This window comes from Camarhynchus parvulus, chromosome 9, assembly GCF_901933205.1.
Source record: "Camarhynchus parvulus chromosome 9, STF_HiC, whole genome shotgun sequence".
NCBI lineage: Eukaryota > Metazoa > Chordata > Aves > Passeriformes > Thraupidae > Camarhynchus > Camarhynchus parvulus.
Window position 1 is genome coordinate 732,075 of NC_044579.1, and position 15,742 is coordinate 747,816.

At 45.1% G+C, this 15,742-nt stretch overlaps 1 protein-coding gene across 1 annotated transcript; it reads right to left on the reverse strand.

The window, feature by feature from the left end:
- Positions 1-537: 537 nt before the first annotated feature.
- DHX36 (DEAH-box helicase 36) lies at positions 538-15,707 on the reverse strand. Its single transcript, XM_030954364.1, has 25 exons — positions 15,433-15,707; positions 15,137-15,258; positions 14,046-14,247; positions 13,365-13,403; positions 12,496-12,666; positions 11,935-12,014; positions 10,982-11,056; positions 10,685-10,851; positions 10,068-10,149; positions 9,473-9,613; positions 8,871-8,973; positions 8,479-8,566; positions 7,593-7,648; positions 7,420-7,484; positions 6,799-6,942; positions 6,197-6,314; positions 5,651-5,749; positions 4,921-5,094; positions 4,544-4,630; positions 3,805-3,888; positions 3,606-3,705; positions 3,430-3,520; positions 2,925-3,045; positions 2,202-2,354; positions 538-1,582 (listed from the first exon to the last, which is right to left on the reverse strand). The coding sequence occupies exons 1-25, from the start codon at positions 15,649-15,651 to the stop codon at positions 1,397-1,399; spliced, it is 2,967 nt and encodes a 988-aa protein (XP_030810224.1). The 5' UTR covers positions 15,652-15,707; the 3' UTR covers positions 538-1,396.
- Positions 15,708-15,742: the final 35 nt, after the last annotated feature.

Consider the following 15,742-nt stretch of genomic DNA (forward strand, 5'->3'; position numbering starts at 1 on the left):
GATCTTGTGTCCTACCTCATCTGTCATAGATCTCATTTACCTGTTGGACTTGGACATATGGCCTGGGACAGCATCTCATTGCTGAGGCACCATGAGGAGGGAGATGGGAAAAATCTTCAGTTCCCTCTGCTCCTTGGGGGACCAACCCGATGTGGTGATGCCCCAGAGAAGGAGGCCCAACCTCCTCCCTCCCTGCAGCCACCCGGGTCTCTTCTCCCTTCCTCAGCCTCCCTCCAGCATCCCCAACCCAGGGCAGGGTGATTCTCCTCCTCTGCCTCCTCAGTTAGAACACCTGAGGGTGGAACAGTCAGTTGGTGCTGGGGGGGAGGTTAAACCACGTTTTGTGCAGCTGGCAGTGGCAATGAGGAGCTTTGCACCCTCCGTCCCTTGTTAACCCAATGGAAAGCACAGTCTAGCCAGGAACTTTGACTTGTTTCACCTGAGCTGCTCTGCTTTCCTCAGAATAAACCATAAATCCTCCTGAACTTGATGATTAGGGTCATATTTGCAAAGAAAAAAAACCAACAAAACACCAAAGAAGGGAGAAAAGTTTGTATTTCCAGGCTTTTTTTCTCAAGGATAAACCTCAAAATCCTTAACAAACTTTGTTATTCAAATAATCTTCCATAGCTGGAGATCATTCAAAACAGAACATTCAAAACAGTGAGAACAGTTGAAATCAGACTTGCAAAAAAAGACTCTTAATGGAATACTATAACCCATACATGAACTTCTTAAAAAAATACAAAACAAAAAAACAAAAAAAACCCTCGAATGCAATGAAACCTTAACACATAACCCAACATGACTTTCATCTAACCATGCTTTCTGCAATCTGCAATTTCAGTCAGTAGTGATGATGGATGGGGACAGAAAACAAAGGAAGATTAATTGAATGGGATGAAATGCAGAAAAGGAGAAAAATTTCTGAAGATAGTTTCCTCCCACCGCACAAATTCAACAAGTGTTTTCAAGTTTCGTTAAATTAAGCTGTAATTACCTTCTGTGGAATACTGGTGAGCAGACTGCTGCACAGCTGGAATAACACAGCAAGTGTAATTACTCACCACACCTCATTAAAAGAATAAAAAAAAACCAAAACAGTTTAGGTATTACTAAGCAGTATTTTAGCAGGGTTTTTAAATATCTGTTGCCTGATGGGTAAAAATCCCAAAGAAAACAGCTACAGCAGGACAAGAACCTTACACCATCCACCAACTGCCTCTCTGTCCCTCATGAAGCTACACCGAGCACAGAACACATGCACACACACACACTGCCAACTAGCTCCAGATAACTGCTCCTCAGGATGAGGAAAGCACCAGCTTCCCCTACAGAAGTTGTTCTCTAGCTAAGAACTGCTATCAAAAGAAGGTGCGGGGCTGGCAGGTGAGGGTCAGCTGTAGCGCTCGCTCTGGAAGCGCGGCGCGAAGTTCCTGACGCCCTCGTTCTCCTGCGTGGTGATCAAGTCTATAATCGCCGTCAGCACTGCTGTGTCCCTGCTTTTTATATCATCCCAGTCCACGGGATGGGGGCTCTCTATTTTCTCTTGTAGAAGATCATCCAGTTCTTTTCTCAATTTCTGGAAAGCGTTGTAATAACGGAAAAGAAGGAAAAAGGCAAGAGATGGGTAGTTAGAGCTACACACAGCATCAACAGAGAGGTTCCAGTGCCTCAGGGCCCCCTGCTCTCCTGACCTCTACACCTGCTCCTCTCCCCTCAGTTCATCTCCACACTGCTATTTTCAGGATCAAACACTGTCTCTCAAAACCCAGTTTCTTTGATGAGAGGTGACCAGCTCTGGAAGGGATGCCTCTAACAGCCCACCCAGCACTTACAGCTAACTGCCTCAGGATTAAAAAGACTGGTTTAAAATAAAAATAGCATTAAAAAACCAGAGTCAGGTGTGATTTCTGGGATCTAATATTAAACAGTTCTATGGAACCCATTCCTGTTAACTGAGGAGCCCCACTCTCCAGTTTCCATATCCATGTGGATATCTCCTGTACTGACCAAGTCATCCCACAGTATCTGTGCAAAATTGGATCTCTTTTGTTTACACTGCTTGCTGGGAGTGCATTTCAAACATCATCTCCCTGAGTGATAAATCAATAGGCTCACAGGAATATCAAATCCAGAGATCCCTAAGCAAAACCAATGTTACACTGAGCCTTCCAGGTACATTATTTTGAAAGAGTTACCTTAACCAAGTTTGCTATTTTTTCTGGAGACTGGAAAACAATCCACTCATCCACAGCGATGGTGTCCTGGTCCTTATCCTTCTGAATGGATATATCCCCTCCAAAGAACAAAAGGCAGTATGGAGACACCTCCGTACAATCATACAGGTAAATCTGCACAACAACAGAATTGTCTGATCACCCTCAAAATATCTCAAGTGTCATCAGTAATCCTTAATGAGACTCCTACAGATTTCCAGAAGATCCTTACTCAGTTACTCACAAATTCTGAAGAAATGCACGAAGCAACTCAGCTCAAAAAAAGTTACATGAAATCAGACTGCACAAGGGCAAAAACGGTCCCAAATCTTTCAGTCTTTCACACAGTGGTGAAATCAAACCAGATGCTCCATAACAATGAGAGGAAAAAACATCAGCATATTGAGAAGTGTTAAGACTGTATTGAAATGAAAAAAATAACAAACAAAAAACTAAAAGAATTTGCACCTGTCACTGCCAGACCTTAAAAAACCCAAATCCTCCAAAAAAACCCCAAGGACTAAACCACAGAAGTTCATTATTTGTGGTACAATACCCCAGTTTCACAAAGGAAATAATCTGATGGTGTGTACAAGGAATGGCCTAGGACAGGAAGGCCCCAGAACAAAGGCTGAACCCTGACCCAGTCTCATTCAGGAGGGGATAATACAACAAATGAACCCCACAAGCACAGCTCTGACTCACGCTGCTGGTCCTCATCTTCAAATGGTACACCAGCCAGTTATAGTGGAACTCTGTCTCCTCCACATTCACTGATTTGGGATGGATATTAACTGATCCATCTGTCTTGGTGCAAACTTTCACCCTTCAAAGGAAAAAAAAACCAACAAATAAAAAAGAGTCTGCTAATACATGAAGTGATAAATCAACAGACCAGGATCCCTGGGGTCTCTTTTCCCAAATAACCAGAAGTGGCAGTGTTTCAACTGCTGCTGTAGAACCCCTTTAGAGCAGTGCTACTGAGGTGTTGTAACATTATGCATGGTCACACAAGTTATTTCAGGTGTTAGCAGGAATCCAGATGCTAAGAAATCAACAATCCCACTCTTCTCAGAGGAAGTAATGCACAACCATGACTCAAACTCTAAAGTCAGATTCATTCATGCACTCAAGCCACTGCTTCACCTTGCCAAATTATGCCAAGCAGAAAACACCTTGAATACAAACCAACTTTACAGCAAACCCTCACATTTTTCTCTTTTTGCTGAAGCTGGGCCGGATCTTTGCCACTTTGGGGTAGAGGCCAGCACAGATGACTGCTTTGAGCAGCTTCTCATTACCTGCAGGAGACAGCAAAGTGAGTAAGGCAATTCTGCAAGCTGAGATTTCAGCTGGGATAAATGCTCCCTTTCCCTCCACAGTTACCTGAGTTGGTGTTAGATTTGGGATCCTTGGGGTTTCTACTATTCACAAATCCAGCTGCAAGGAGATGCTCAGCAAACTGCCCCTTCATGTTATGCAGCATCTAGGAAACAACAAAAATTGCACAGAGTGATGCTGTGCCAAAGGCTCCTCCTCTTCCCCACAGACAGGATCCTGTCTGACCCTGGCAGGATGCTGTTACCTGCATGGTATTTGAGGACAGGAAATATTCCCAGCAATAGTCCTTCTCGTTCCTGAAACCACAACTCCGAGCCTCTTCCCAGCCCTAGGAATGAAAACCAGAGGTGTAAGGTGTTTGTAAGTGAACACTACAGACTTAAGCACAGCCAAAACTGGAGGTCAACAAACAGTCACATGTTCCCTACCAGGGAGAAAGTAACTCCTTTGATCTCTCTGCATATGTGCACACACCAGAGTGCAGAAAAACACAACTTCACAATATGCTGCATCACAACCTTCCTTTTTCCCTGGTGGGCAGTGACACCTGGCTGTGTTTGCCAGAGCACCCACTCTTTGTTGGAATTAACAAAGTTAAAGTTCTGGGCAGTAAATGCATTTTCCAGGCCGTTTATTTCCTCCTCTCCTCACCACAACACAGTACAGCACAACATCCCACACTTCTGAAGTTGGCTTCAGCCTCTTGTAGAGGCCAGAAGGACAAGAGTGAACAACTTCAGCAAGGTAACTACAATACTATTTCCTTTGTCTTTTTCAGACTTGTCCACCAGAAATCAGGTTACTGAGCCTGGAGACAAGATTATGCAACACTGGAAGGGTGAAAATCAGTTTGGTTTTATGTTTCTGTAGAAGCCAAACAACAAAGCCTACAGAGCATAAGCTGATCAGCTTTTTCCTTAGGATCGTCAATATTACTCAAATTAAAATTCCAGAAGAAAAAAACCACATGAAAACATGCTTACAGTGAAGGCATTCACCACAGTCAGATGGTCGCTTTTTGAGTTCTTTGACAGCTCCTTTCTTCTTGCATCTGCGATTTTCTCTTTGCCCTAAAAATTAGAACCTGCATAATACCTAGACTGATATGACAGTTCTCTTCTCCAAATTCAGGTACATCTGTACAGAAGTACTTTGTATGTAACACGTGAAAATTATAGTTATTTCAAATATTCCACAGGAAAAATGATAATTCATTGTATGCAAAGGCAATCTCACTAGTAAAAATGTAATTACCATGACATTAATGAAAGTGCTCTTAAACTATAACACCTCACTGAGTCCCAGCATCCTCCTGAGATTCTTAAATTCCCACATGTAACTGTCATCTGTGAGACTTTACCAGAGGGATGACGAAAGGGTCCTTGAAGCTGAGGCTGGCTGCAATGGTCAGCACAGGGTCCAGGCAGCAGAACAAGGCTCCAAACAGGATCATCTTCCCAATGTGTGGCTCCACGGGCAGCCGTGCCAGGTGCACACCCAGGGGAGTCAGCTCCTCCTGCCTGTCCAGAGCATTCTGCCAGGACAAGGGCAGAGAGGAAAGAACAAACACACCATGTCAAATGGGGAGGATTTCCTTGGCACACAGGTACCACCCACTAATATCCAAACCAGACGTTTCCATCTATGGCTACAACTCATTTGTACAATATCACCAGAGCAAGGAGTCAGCAGAACAAACGTGCCATGAACCTCTCCTTCCCCAGCAGCCAAGGGAACAATGACACAAGGTGCTTCTCCCACGTGCCTCATTTGTCTTCAACTCCTCACTGACCCACCTGCAACAGCAAGGCAGGGAGGCAGCAGGGTACAGAGGAGGGCGTTAAATCAACTCCTGCAGGGAGCTGAAGTGCAGGGTCTCGTGTCTGTCTGCAGTCATTTACAAAGCCCCTCAGAAGCGCTCTGCAAAGCCCCCAAGCAGCATGGATTGTGTGGAATGTCCCCTCTGTGCAGTGAGGGTCCACCAAGGCTCTGCACACGGGTAAGGGCTGCAATGCCCAGAGCTGTGCAGTCACACCTGCCTGCTGACACCCCCAGTACCACGGCTCTGAACAGATGAAGCAACACTTTACCAGCTCCATGAGGTGATTTATGGCCAACATCACAGCATCACGACAGGGGGGGTCCATCAGTTTGCTCAGAAAATAGGCAATTCCACCAAGCCTCAGGATCTGAAAGAAAAATCACAACAAAAGCCTACAGCAGCTGGAGAAAGATGACTGTCTAAAACTGGTCAGCAGTAACCACACTCATTGAAGTAGTGTGAGTAATTCACAGCCCAAGTTAGAAGTTCTTGGGTTAAGAACTAAGGACAAAAAAATGTACTACTGATGGAATTTGTAGCAAAATGATCTGTTCTTCATTCAGTTCACATACACATGGCAATCCTCCTGCTTTCGTAAGGAATTCTATGCAAACTGCCAAAAAGGAAATTCACACCAGTTCTAAAATTACTTCGTAGAAAAATTCTTTTAAGAGATCATATAAATTGACTCACTGGCATTCTCACTGTTTTGGTTGAACAACTTGAGGCTCATAGTTGGATTAACTTATTCTCTCAACCACTTATCCCAATGGAAAAGTAGATAATAAATATATTTGAAGATTCCTGCCTTTACCTTGATTTGTAAGCAGAGTTCTTCCAAGGGTGTCCTCAGGATCTCTGGTAACTGATAATCATCCAGCAGGCTGGCACGCAGCCCGTTGTACAGATGGTAACAGTGGCCTGGCTGAACCCTGCAATGATTTAAAGAAACTATTCTTTTCGGTTTGGTCATTCGTTGGGGGTTTTTTACCAATGAAACTGTGACATTATGCTTCTGTTTCCTACAAAGAGCTTCCCAAAACTCCTCAAGGAATTAGAACTGAAGTGCATTCAATTGAAAAGCCACTTCAGTCTTCTGAAGACCCATCAGCAGGAAAGAGGCACAGAGAACACAGAAATAATTTTTACACCATTTCCACTTTACTGTACCAGCCTCACAAATCAGGTGTGAGGGCAATGACAAAAATGACAACAAAATGCAGGACATTCTTCTATAGGAGGGCAACTCTGGAGTTAAACACAGCACAAGTCAGTTCAGCTTCCTAGGAAGGCAAGGAAATCATTCCCTGCCCAGGAACAGGAGCCAGCAATGGCAGTACATGCAAATAATAAAGAACCTTCAGCACTGTGGGAAACTCAACATCCCCAAACTTCCCTAAGCACCCCCGTTCCTACCTTCCTGCTCGCCCCTTCCTCTGCTTGGCATTGGCTTTGCTGACCCACTCTGCTGCCATGGTGCTGATGTTGTTCTGGGTGTCAAAGTGAGTCTCCTTTATTTTCCCCCCATCTATAACGAACACGACGTCATCAATTGTGATGCTGTTGAAAAAAAAGAGGAAAAAAAAGCAACTTTCCATCTTTGCAAGTGTGACCTAGGATTGGGTTTGGCCTCTCTTTATTCCCTCCCAAACAGAGTCAGCAATTTAAAAAATCTCTCTTTGGAATTTCATTAAGAACTATGTTACTGATTTATTCTCCTTGGTCTGGCAGAAATCCCCACCTGGATTCTGAGCAGAGGACAGGCAGCTCAGATTATCCAGTACAAATCATTCTAGCAATTGTTTAGTATTCCTGTAGTTTAACTGTTCAAAACAACAGAGTTGGTTGGATTGTTTAAAACAATTATAGGAAAACTCTGTTTAGTCTATAAATATTTCTAAAGATAAAGTGTTATAAATTAATGGCACAAACACAAATGTATTTTCAGGAACACCAAACCAGTTTATACTTTAAATTATCACTTCCACTTCTTTTGTTAAACACAGCTTTCCTGGCTCTGGGCAGCCAGGCACTTACCTGGTTTCTGCAATGTTGGTTGCAATCACAATTTTCCTCACTCCTGGCGGCGTCTTCTTGAACACCTGTAATTATCCAGGGCCCATTTATGGTTTTGCCAAAATCAAACATGTGCTTCATTCTTTTTTTTTTTTTTTGTAGTTGTGAAATATTGCAATAACAGAGAAGCATACCTGAGTCTGGTTAACAGTAGGCATCAGTGAATGCAAAGGGATGATAATAAACCTATCTGAAAATTAAAAATCAGTAAAAGATATGGTGTAAGCATAGAAACTTCCAATTTTATAGGAAAATCTATTAAATCAACTATGCAGAACAGAAAATAGGCTGCAAGTCAGGCTACTGCTTCTTGCTCTGAGATCACAGGTATTTGTATCATAGCAGCAAATTCTAACATAAAAAGGTATAAAGGCCTTTTTTATGATGCTATAACATGATGAGTTAAGACAATATATGAAGTTATGTATAGTAATTCAGACTTCCTTTTTAAATTCTGAAGTTATTAAATAATTGGTCAAGTTTAATACACGAACTGACAATGAATCTTTCAATGAACTGGAATTCTGCATCTATGGAATGTACACAACCACCCTGCAAGTCACCATTGGAACAGCCAAGAGCCCAGCTAAGACAGGTGAGATGGAAATATGAGACATGCAAAAGGACAAGTGTGTCAGACAGGCACAGAGTCTGTAAGAAATTCTCAAATCAACAGGATTTAAGGGAACTATCAGCAAAGCAGGGGAAGCTGCTCAAGGATGAAGCACAGAGGAAGCAGACACAGAATGGAGTTTAGTTTTGGATCGAGTTCTCTCAGCTGCAGGAAAGGACAAGAGGAAGAAGATGCAGATCAGGTTGTTTTTCAGATTGTCACTCCCACGGTGAGAAAAAGGAGTTGTTGTTAGCAGAGGAAAGGATTCCAGACACACAAAAACTGCTGAACACTTCGGAGAAGAGACAAGGGAAAAAATGAATCCAGCCCAACTGCAGCAACCCCATGCAAAAGGAGTCTGCCCCCAATGCCACTGCCAGAAGTCCCACAGAGAGTTTGGCTTTTACCTGACTTAAACATGACTTGAGACATCAAGAGCTCATGCAAAGTGCTGATGTTATCCCAGCCTGGCAGAAACACCAGAATTGCACCATCCTATGGGGAAAAGAGGCAGTGAAGGGAAGTCAGAACACATGACACACTGCAGAGAGAGCCAGCTCCTTGCACACTGATATATGGTGGGCATGTGGATCTGAAACCTCACTGACCCAGCCTGGTACAGTCTGTCAAGGTTTTTTTTTTCTATAAAAGAGCTACCTCCATGTATTTATCTGAACATAACAGTAGTTCAGAACTGTTCAATTACTTAGAAGAGCAAACAAAAATTTCTCTCCTTTCTGTGTGACCAGCCAAAGCCTTTGCCAGCTCTGGCACTGCCCCCAGCTCAGTCCCACTGTACCTCCTCTTCCAGCACAATGTGTCTGATCAGTGCTGCTACAAGGTCCAGGTCCACCTTGTCATCGTCCATCATTTCCAGGGCACTGATTGTGCTTGCTGAATACCTGCAGCAGGGAAAGCACAGACATGCAAAGCCAGGGCTCCTGCTGCCTGGCTCTGAGTGAGCCACCCAGCCATGAACCCACCTGCAATCAGCTCAGTTCTTTGAGAATTCCTGCACCTCCAAAGTGCTCTCCACATTTAGTTCAGTGTGACTATTGTCAGTTCAGAACTGCTGAAGAATTACCATGTCAGGACTGAACTGTTTTAAGCACTTGCACGACCTCCCTCCTTCTCATTGATGAGCCAGGGACTGACAATTTGTATTTAGGTAAAGAATTGAAATTTAATTTGAACAACTCAGAGGCAAAGGGAGCTAATCCTGCTGTCTCTAAAGCCCTTCACTAGCTGCCAGCCAACTGTACAGACAACTCCATCACCATTTTCCACAGCAGCCACTATCCCACTGTTACTAAAGCCCAGCAACACAATACAGCACTAATTTATGGCTGTCACTTCAGAGCTGCCTGAAAACTGAAAGCAGAAGAGAAACTTGGACCCAACCTGCCCTGCAGCTGCCTTAGGTAGCCTGGCCACTGCTGCCTGTAGATCTCCTCCTTCTCCTCCTTCTCTGGCCTGCTCATGTGGCCCTGCATGAAGCCCCTCCTCCAGTGCAGCCGGCGGTCCGTCTTCTCCGGGGAGTACCTTTGCACAGCAGGAGCAAACACATTTCCATCTGAAACTGAGGGAATTTAGAGCAGCTGCACAGTTTTCAAACCATGGACAATATGCTGTGCTTTAGCTAAATCATGTGTAAGAATCTTCAGTTTCTCTTCTGACAGAAATCTTACAAAAGCAGGGACCAACCCTAGTAAGTATGAGAACACGTAGGGAAAAAGTGAACAGCAAGAAGACTAGCTTGATTTAGAGACCTGAAAATTCACCACAGCAACAGAGAAACTGTTCTCCTCCTCAAGCCAATATTCCCAGGTAACTGTCTGCCACCTGTAATTACTGTACAAGGCCCTCCTTAGGAGGTTTTATGTTGAAAAACACAGGCAACTCTTCTTTATGCCAAGTTAATCTTTGAGCATACATACACTAAGCCAAGCCCCCCCCACAAATACTCTCTGAAATTATGTTCAGAAAAAACACTTGCCTCAATTTCTCAATGACATCTTCGAGCAGATATTCCACCACTGGGAAAGTGAACCCAGGGATGTGAATCATTGGGCAATGGTCTGTGGAGGGAGGCAGAACTCAGTTTTAGAACTACTGATGAAATACTGCACTGAAAGAACAGAAGCAACAACATTCCTCACTAGTTCTGCAATATAGCTGCCCTGTCTACAGGACATTTCCAATTGCCAGGGAAGATGTCACATTCACCCCAAATAAGGCTGCTGAATAAAAAAAGGACAGGCAGCATTCTCCACACCAGGATGTTCAACTGGTTCCAGCTACTGGAAAAAGCTGTGAGACTGAACAACTCAAAGTTCAATCTGCTTGCCCCCTCAGAGCAAGAATGCTAAACATGGTAAATATTTACTAGGAAAACACTCTGTGGATTCTGTTTCCATAATGTGTCTGAAAAGCAAAACCAGAAGCAATGAGATAAAACTGAGAGAAACTGCATCTCCAGCAGCTGGCAGATATTTGTAAAACTGAAGTAATTTCTTCTTTTGATACAAATCAATGCTATAATTCAAGAACTGCACTATACTGTAGAAGCCTAAATTAGTTAAGAAGAACATTTCCAGGAAGCATTTCACCTACCAAAGTACTCGGAAAACTTCTCTGCATTTAAAGTAGCACTCATCAGTATGACTTTCAGATCCAGCCGAACATTCAGAAGATCTTTAATAATGCTCATTAAAACATCTGATTGAAGATTTCTTTCATGGATTTCATCAAGAACTACATGACTAATGCTGGATAAGTGCCTAAAATAGAAGGGGAAGAAGTTAAACTTTTGCTTTTAGAAAAAATAAAAAGCAGAGCCATGACTGTTTGGAACAGCTCAAGACTCATTCCATAATTGCATTCAGTGTCTCATTAAACAGGAGCCCTTACTTATCTGACTGGAGCCACTGCAGGACAATTCCTGTGGTACAGTACAAAATTGAACCTTGTTTCCTTGGCAAGCGACTGAAAGACACAATAAGAACTCCTCAGTTTTCCTCTGTATTTAACAAAATGCTGTAAAACCTTAAACCCCAGCTGCAGGTGCCATTGCAGACATGATGCAGATGTGCCTCACACTGCCTCCCTCACTCAGCACAAGGAATTAGGCCACTGTTGCAACACTTTTGTGGCTGGGGAATGGAGCAGGGAGAGGCCCTGACTTCCCAGACACCCTTGGCCACCTCCTACACACTGAGGTGCTGATCCCCACCTCCTGCAGCTCTCCAGGCTCAGCACAGAGGGCACTCACATGCACAGCCCTGGCAGCAAAGAGCAATAGCAGAGAGATTCTATGAACCCCAGTTAAAATGCTGGGAGGGCTCAGCTCTCCTCTCTCACCAGCAGTTTTGCTTCAACAAAAGGGTTCCCTTACGTGCTGGTACCACTTCAGATTTTTAAATTATAGCCAACTACAAATGGAAAAGCTTTTGCTCTGTCACTGCACCTATTACGTGGTCCCAAGGAATTAGTCCATAAATATGTGGAGCAAATGCACAGCTTTCCACAGAAATATGGTTTGGAGCATTCCCCCCTTTAGCATTTTCACTTTTCCTTGAAATTCATTGATTAGGGACATCAGTTTTATTTCTGCCCACAGCAGAACCTTTTACAAGAGCTGAAAACAGGACTTATTAGACAAAGCCTAACTTAGAATAGTCACTGTCACATAAAACATACTAAATGCACTCAAACCTTTTCCTAAAATTCAAAAACCTTATTCCTTCCTCACAGGAATTCCTTCAGGGGAAAACACCAGCAGGAAAGCAGTTCTTTCTTTTTAGAAGTACTTTTCAAATGGTCTCCTTTGGATAACAAGAGGCCCTTGCCAGGGAGCCGCTCACCTCTGCAGGCGGATCTGGTACCCCGTGCTCCTGCCATTGCCACAGCTCTCGGCCCTCTCAGCAGCCACTCTCTCAGCCACCTGAGGGGGACAAAGAAAATCAGGCTGATCTGTGACTCAGCTGCTCACCAGTAGGAACACCTGGTACTGAGAGGTTCGTAAATAAAGAAATGCCCTGAAGAGCACCTTTTCTCCTCCCCTGAGAGCAGCAACCCAGGGACAAGACTCTCGAGGAACACAGGGCATCAGCAGCAGGTTCCCCTTTCAGAGCTTGGCCATCTGACACTGAACTATCAAGGACAGTAACTACTGAGCATTTGAAAGCCAGATTCTTTCCTGCTCATTAACACACCTCTAGAGGGCCTGACACAACATTAGTTTGTATCTTAATGGGCATTTGCACTGCCCAAATCCATTAAAACCACAGCTCTAACCCATGACTAAAGCCAGGGAAGAAGGAGGCGGCAGTGCCAGCGCTCCATGGACGCTGAACCTTGTGAACAGCCAGTTAGTGCAGGTTCCCAGCACTGTTGTTTGCAGCAGACTGGGCAGGGGCACTCACGGAGATGGCGCTGATCCTGCGGGGCTGCGTGCACACGATCCTGCAGGTGGAGCCCAGGCCACGCTCGATGTGGTCGTCCAGGATGAACTGTGTCACCTGCGTGGTTTTGCCGCAGCCCGTCTCGCCGCTGATCACCGTCACGCGGTTGCTGTTGATCAGCTTCACCAGCTCCTGGCCACACAAAGACACAACCATTACTGCTCTGCTGCTGCAAACACACTGTGGAGGATTCTGAGAATTCTCTGCTCCTGTGGGATGAACTCTGAGCAAAGTAGCAACAGGCTCGGCTGCTTCCTGTAATGCTACCAAAAAAGTTTAGGTTAAACCTCACAGAAGCCATTTCTGCACATTTGCACTTCCCGTGTATAGGGTTTAAAGCATGCCCAACCTCAACACTAGCTTTAAATACTTCAGAGCCTGTATGAAAGCAACGTGGAAGAACTAAAATGAAAGCCTGAAATATATTTTTAACCCTTCTGCTTTCTGCTTGGCTCCTGTAGATCTTTGGAGACTGAACACAAGAGTTTGCCCTGCTGGACTCCAAGCCTGCACAAACTAAAGGTTTTCAGCACAATATTTTAACATTTCTTGTACCAACAGGAACAGTTTTGCAGCCTCCCCTCCCCTCCCAAGGACTGTTTAGGGGAGTATGACTATTTTAAGAACAAATGCTAACAGCAAGGACATTATGGCAAATAGAGGGACTGTAGGAAGCTCACTGATCACCCACTGAGCCTGCAAAAACAAACATATCAGAATACTCAATTTCTACTGCATACAGGGGATATCAGCCTAAGAACTAACATCAATTAATAACAGCCCCTGTTTTGGAGCACTGCACCACAGAGTCTTTCTCAATACACACTCACCTCTCTCATCCCATATGAGGGCAGCTTCTCTCGGAATCTCTGGGGAAAAAGAAAAAAATATTTCTCTTTAAACACCTTTTCAGCACCGAAGCAATAGAACAGATTTCACTTCTATTAGATTTCACCCTTTAGTTTGGGCTACACTGCAAAATAATGACAAACTGCTCAACAACACTTGTATAAGCACAGGCCCATGGGAAATAACTTTAATTCCATGTGTTGTTTCAGTTTCATTCAATTTAGAAAAACGATTTCAGCCCAACAGTTAAGTACATGACAAGGCAGGTATATACAGGTACAAGAGCAGGGCCTGGTATGGAAGACAGAACTGGTGTTTAGGGAAAGACAATTTTCTGTACGTGACTGTTCAAAACAAAACCTCTGTTTTCAAGAGGCCATTCCTTCAGAGCCCAGTGCTGTGCTTCTGCAGTTACAGACCTAACTGCAGGGACACAATCCATAAAGAAGAAAGGGAAATCCACCCAACAGAACAACACGTCAGCTTCAAATTTCAGATTGTAATTGTTTCTGAAATTTGTCATTTCTGATTTTAATTGCTGTTCTATCAATAGTAACATCATGACAACTTTCCAGTAAATTACGAGGTATTACATTTTGAGGTTAACTTAATTTAAAAAAAAATCCAATGAAAAGTTTTCAACTTAACACATGGAAAAGTACCTGCATTTCAATATATCTGGGATCAGATCTCTTCTTCATTAACTCTTCTTTAAGTTGCTCATCTAAATCAGCATCCTGCTCATTTTTTTCACAGAGGAATTCCACATCCAAATCCAGGGATGTTTTTTCCCAGGCTGGTGTCTGTCTTACAGGAGCTTTCTCAGCATTTGGTTTCACTTTGGCAGGCTGTTCTGGAGCAGGGCTGTAATGACAGAACAAGAACTTCAGATTCCCCCAGCATGCAGGTGGTGCAGGTAATTACATCCAGCAGTTAATGAACCAACAGTCCATGGGAACAGAGAACCACAGAATGATTTGGGTTGGAAGGATCTCAAAGCCCACCCAGTGCCACCCCTGCCATGGCAGGGACACCTCCCACTGCCCCAGGCTGCTCCAGGCCCAGTGTCCAACCCAGCCCTGGGCACAGCCAGGGATCCAGGGGCAGCCACAGCTGCTCTGGGTCTGTCACTGCAGTGAAAATCTTTAAACCAAATAAAGTCTCAAACCAGCAACCACCCACAACCTGACATCAGGATCCAAAAAACAACACGTTCTTTTGTACCAAACGAAGCCCCAAAGCAACAAAACATCATCAGAGAATTACTGCTTGACCCAGTGCCCCATAACTGGATGCCTCACCAAATGGAGCCCCAATCCCCTCACTCAGCACACCAGCCTACTCCAGCTATTCCTGCAAATCCTTAACAACTCCAGAACAGACCCTGCGAAAATGTTCCAAGACTGCACAATAACCGAAAACAGAAGCCAAAATCCACCTCTGGAAGAGTAATTCCAGAGGCCAAGAGAGCTGAGAAGTCCCATGTATCTATTGTAGTAGGCCTTGAGATGAGTTAGAAGTTTTCTGAGTCTAAGTAGAAATTTAACACTCCAAACTCAGCAATAATGAAAGAGTTTTACAGCAATGACTACAATCATTTCAGTGTGACAACACATGTGGAGAAACTGGTGGATATTTGTTGAGGCAGTACATTCAATAAAGGTAAGTCACCTCTGACACATCTTCCTGACAGCTTGTGGAAAATTTGTACCATTCAAAATAAATAAAAGAACTGGTAACTATATCTCTTTACCCTTCTTCGTCCCCGGACCACCAGGACATGGCTTCTTGCTCTTTGTCGTTTTTAGTCTGGACAGAATTCAGCAGCTGCACAATTTGCTCTTCCCTGCGCTCGTCCATGCGCACCACAGCTCTCTAGGGCAGAAAGCACAGCGTCCATCATCAGAGCACACCAACAACGGCCGCGGCAGCCCTCACACACCGGCCCGCTGCTGTGACCAGGGCTCCGGGCACGACCAGCCACCCCCGGCTCTGCCTGCGCGCAGAGGCACCGGCCCCCGCCCCGGAACGCGTCCCCGCGTCCCTCACCTGCTGCCGGTCCGCATCCCGGTTCTTCTGGCCCTGCCTGCGGGCGTACCACAGCCCGATCTCGCGGCCCTTCAGGTGGCCGGGGTGCCGTCCCCGCCCGCCGGGCCCGCCCGCCGCGGAGGAGGCGGTGGCGGCGGCGGCAGCGCCACCCCCATCGCCGCCCCGGCCCCGGCCCCGGCCGCGACCGCGGCCCCAGTCACGGCGCTGCTCGTAGCTCATGGCCGCGGGTGCCGGCGCGGCTCAGCCCGGCCCGGCCCGGAGCGGCGCGGCCCCGCCTCATCCGCCGGCACCGTCCGCCCCATCCGCCGTC

Bases quoted from the DNA above. Each gene is read 5' to 3' on its own strand.
- DHX36 (XM_030954364.1), bottom strand. From the start codon at position 15,651: ATGAGCTACGAGCAGCGCCGTGACTGGGGCCGCGGTCGCGGCCGGGGC. The intron at 15,259-15,432 runs GTGAGGGACGCG...TTTCTGCCCTAG, and splicing joins GGGATGCGGACCGGCAGCAG to AGAGCTGTGGTGCGCATGGA. The intron at 10,852-10,981 runs GTAAGGGCTCCT...CTTCTATTTTAG, and splicing joins CAGTGGCTCCAGTCAGATAA to GCACTTATCCAGCATTAGTC.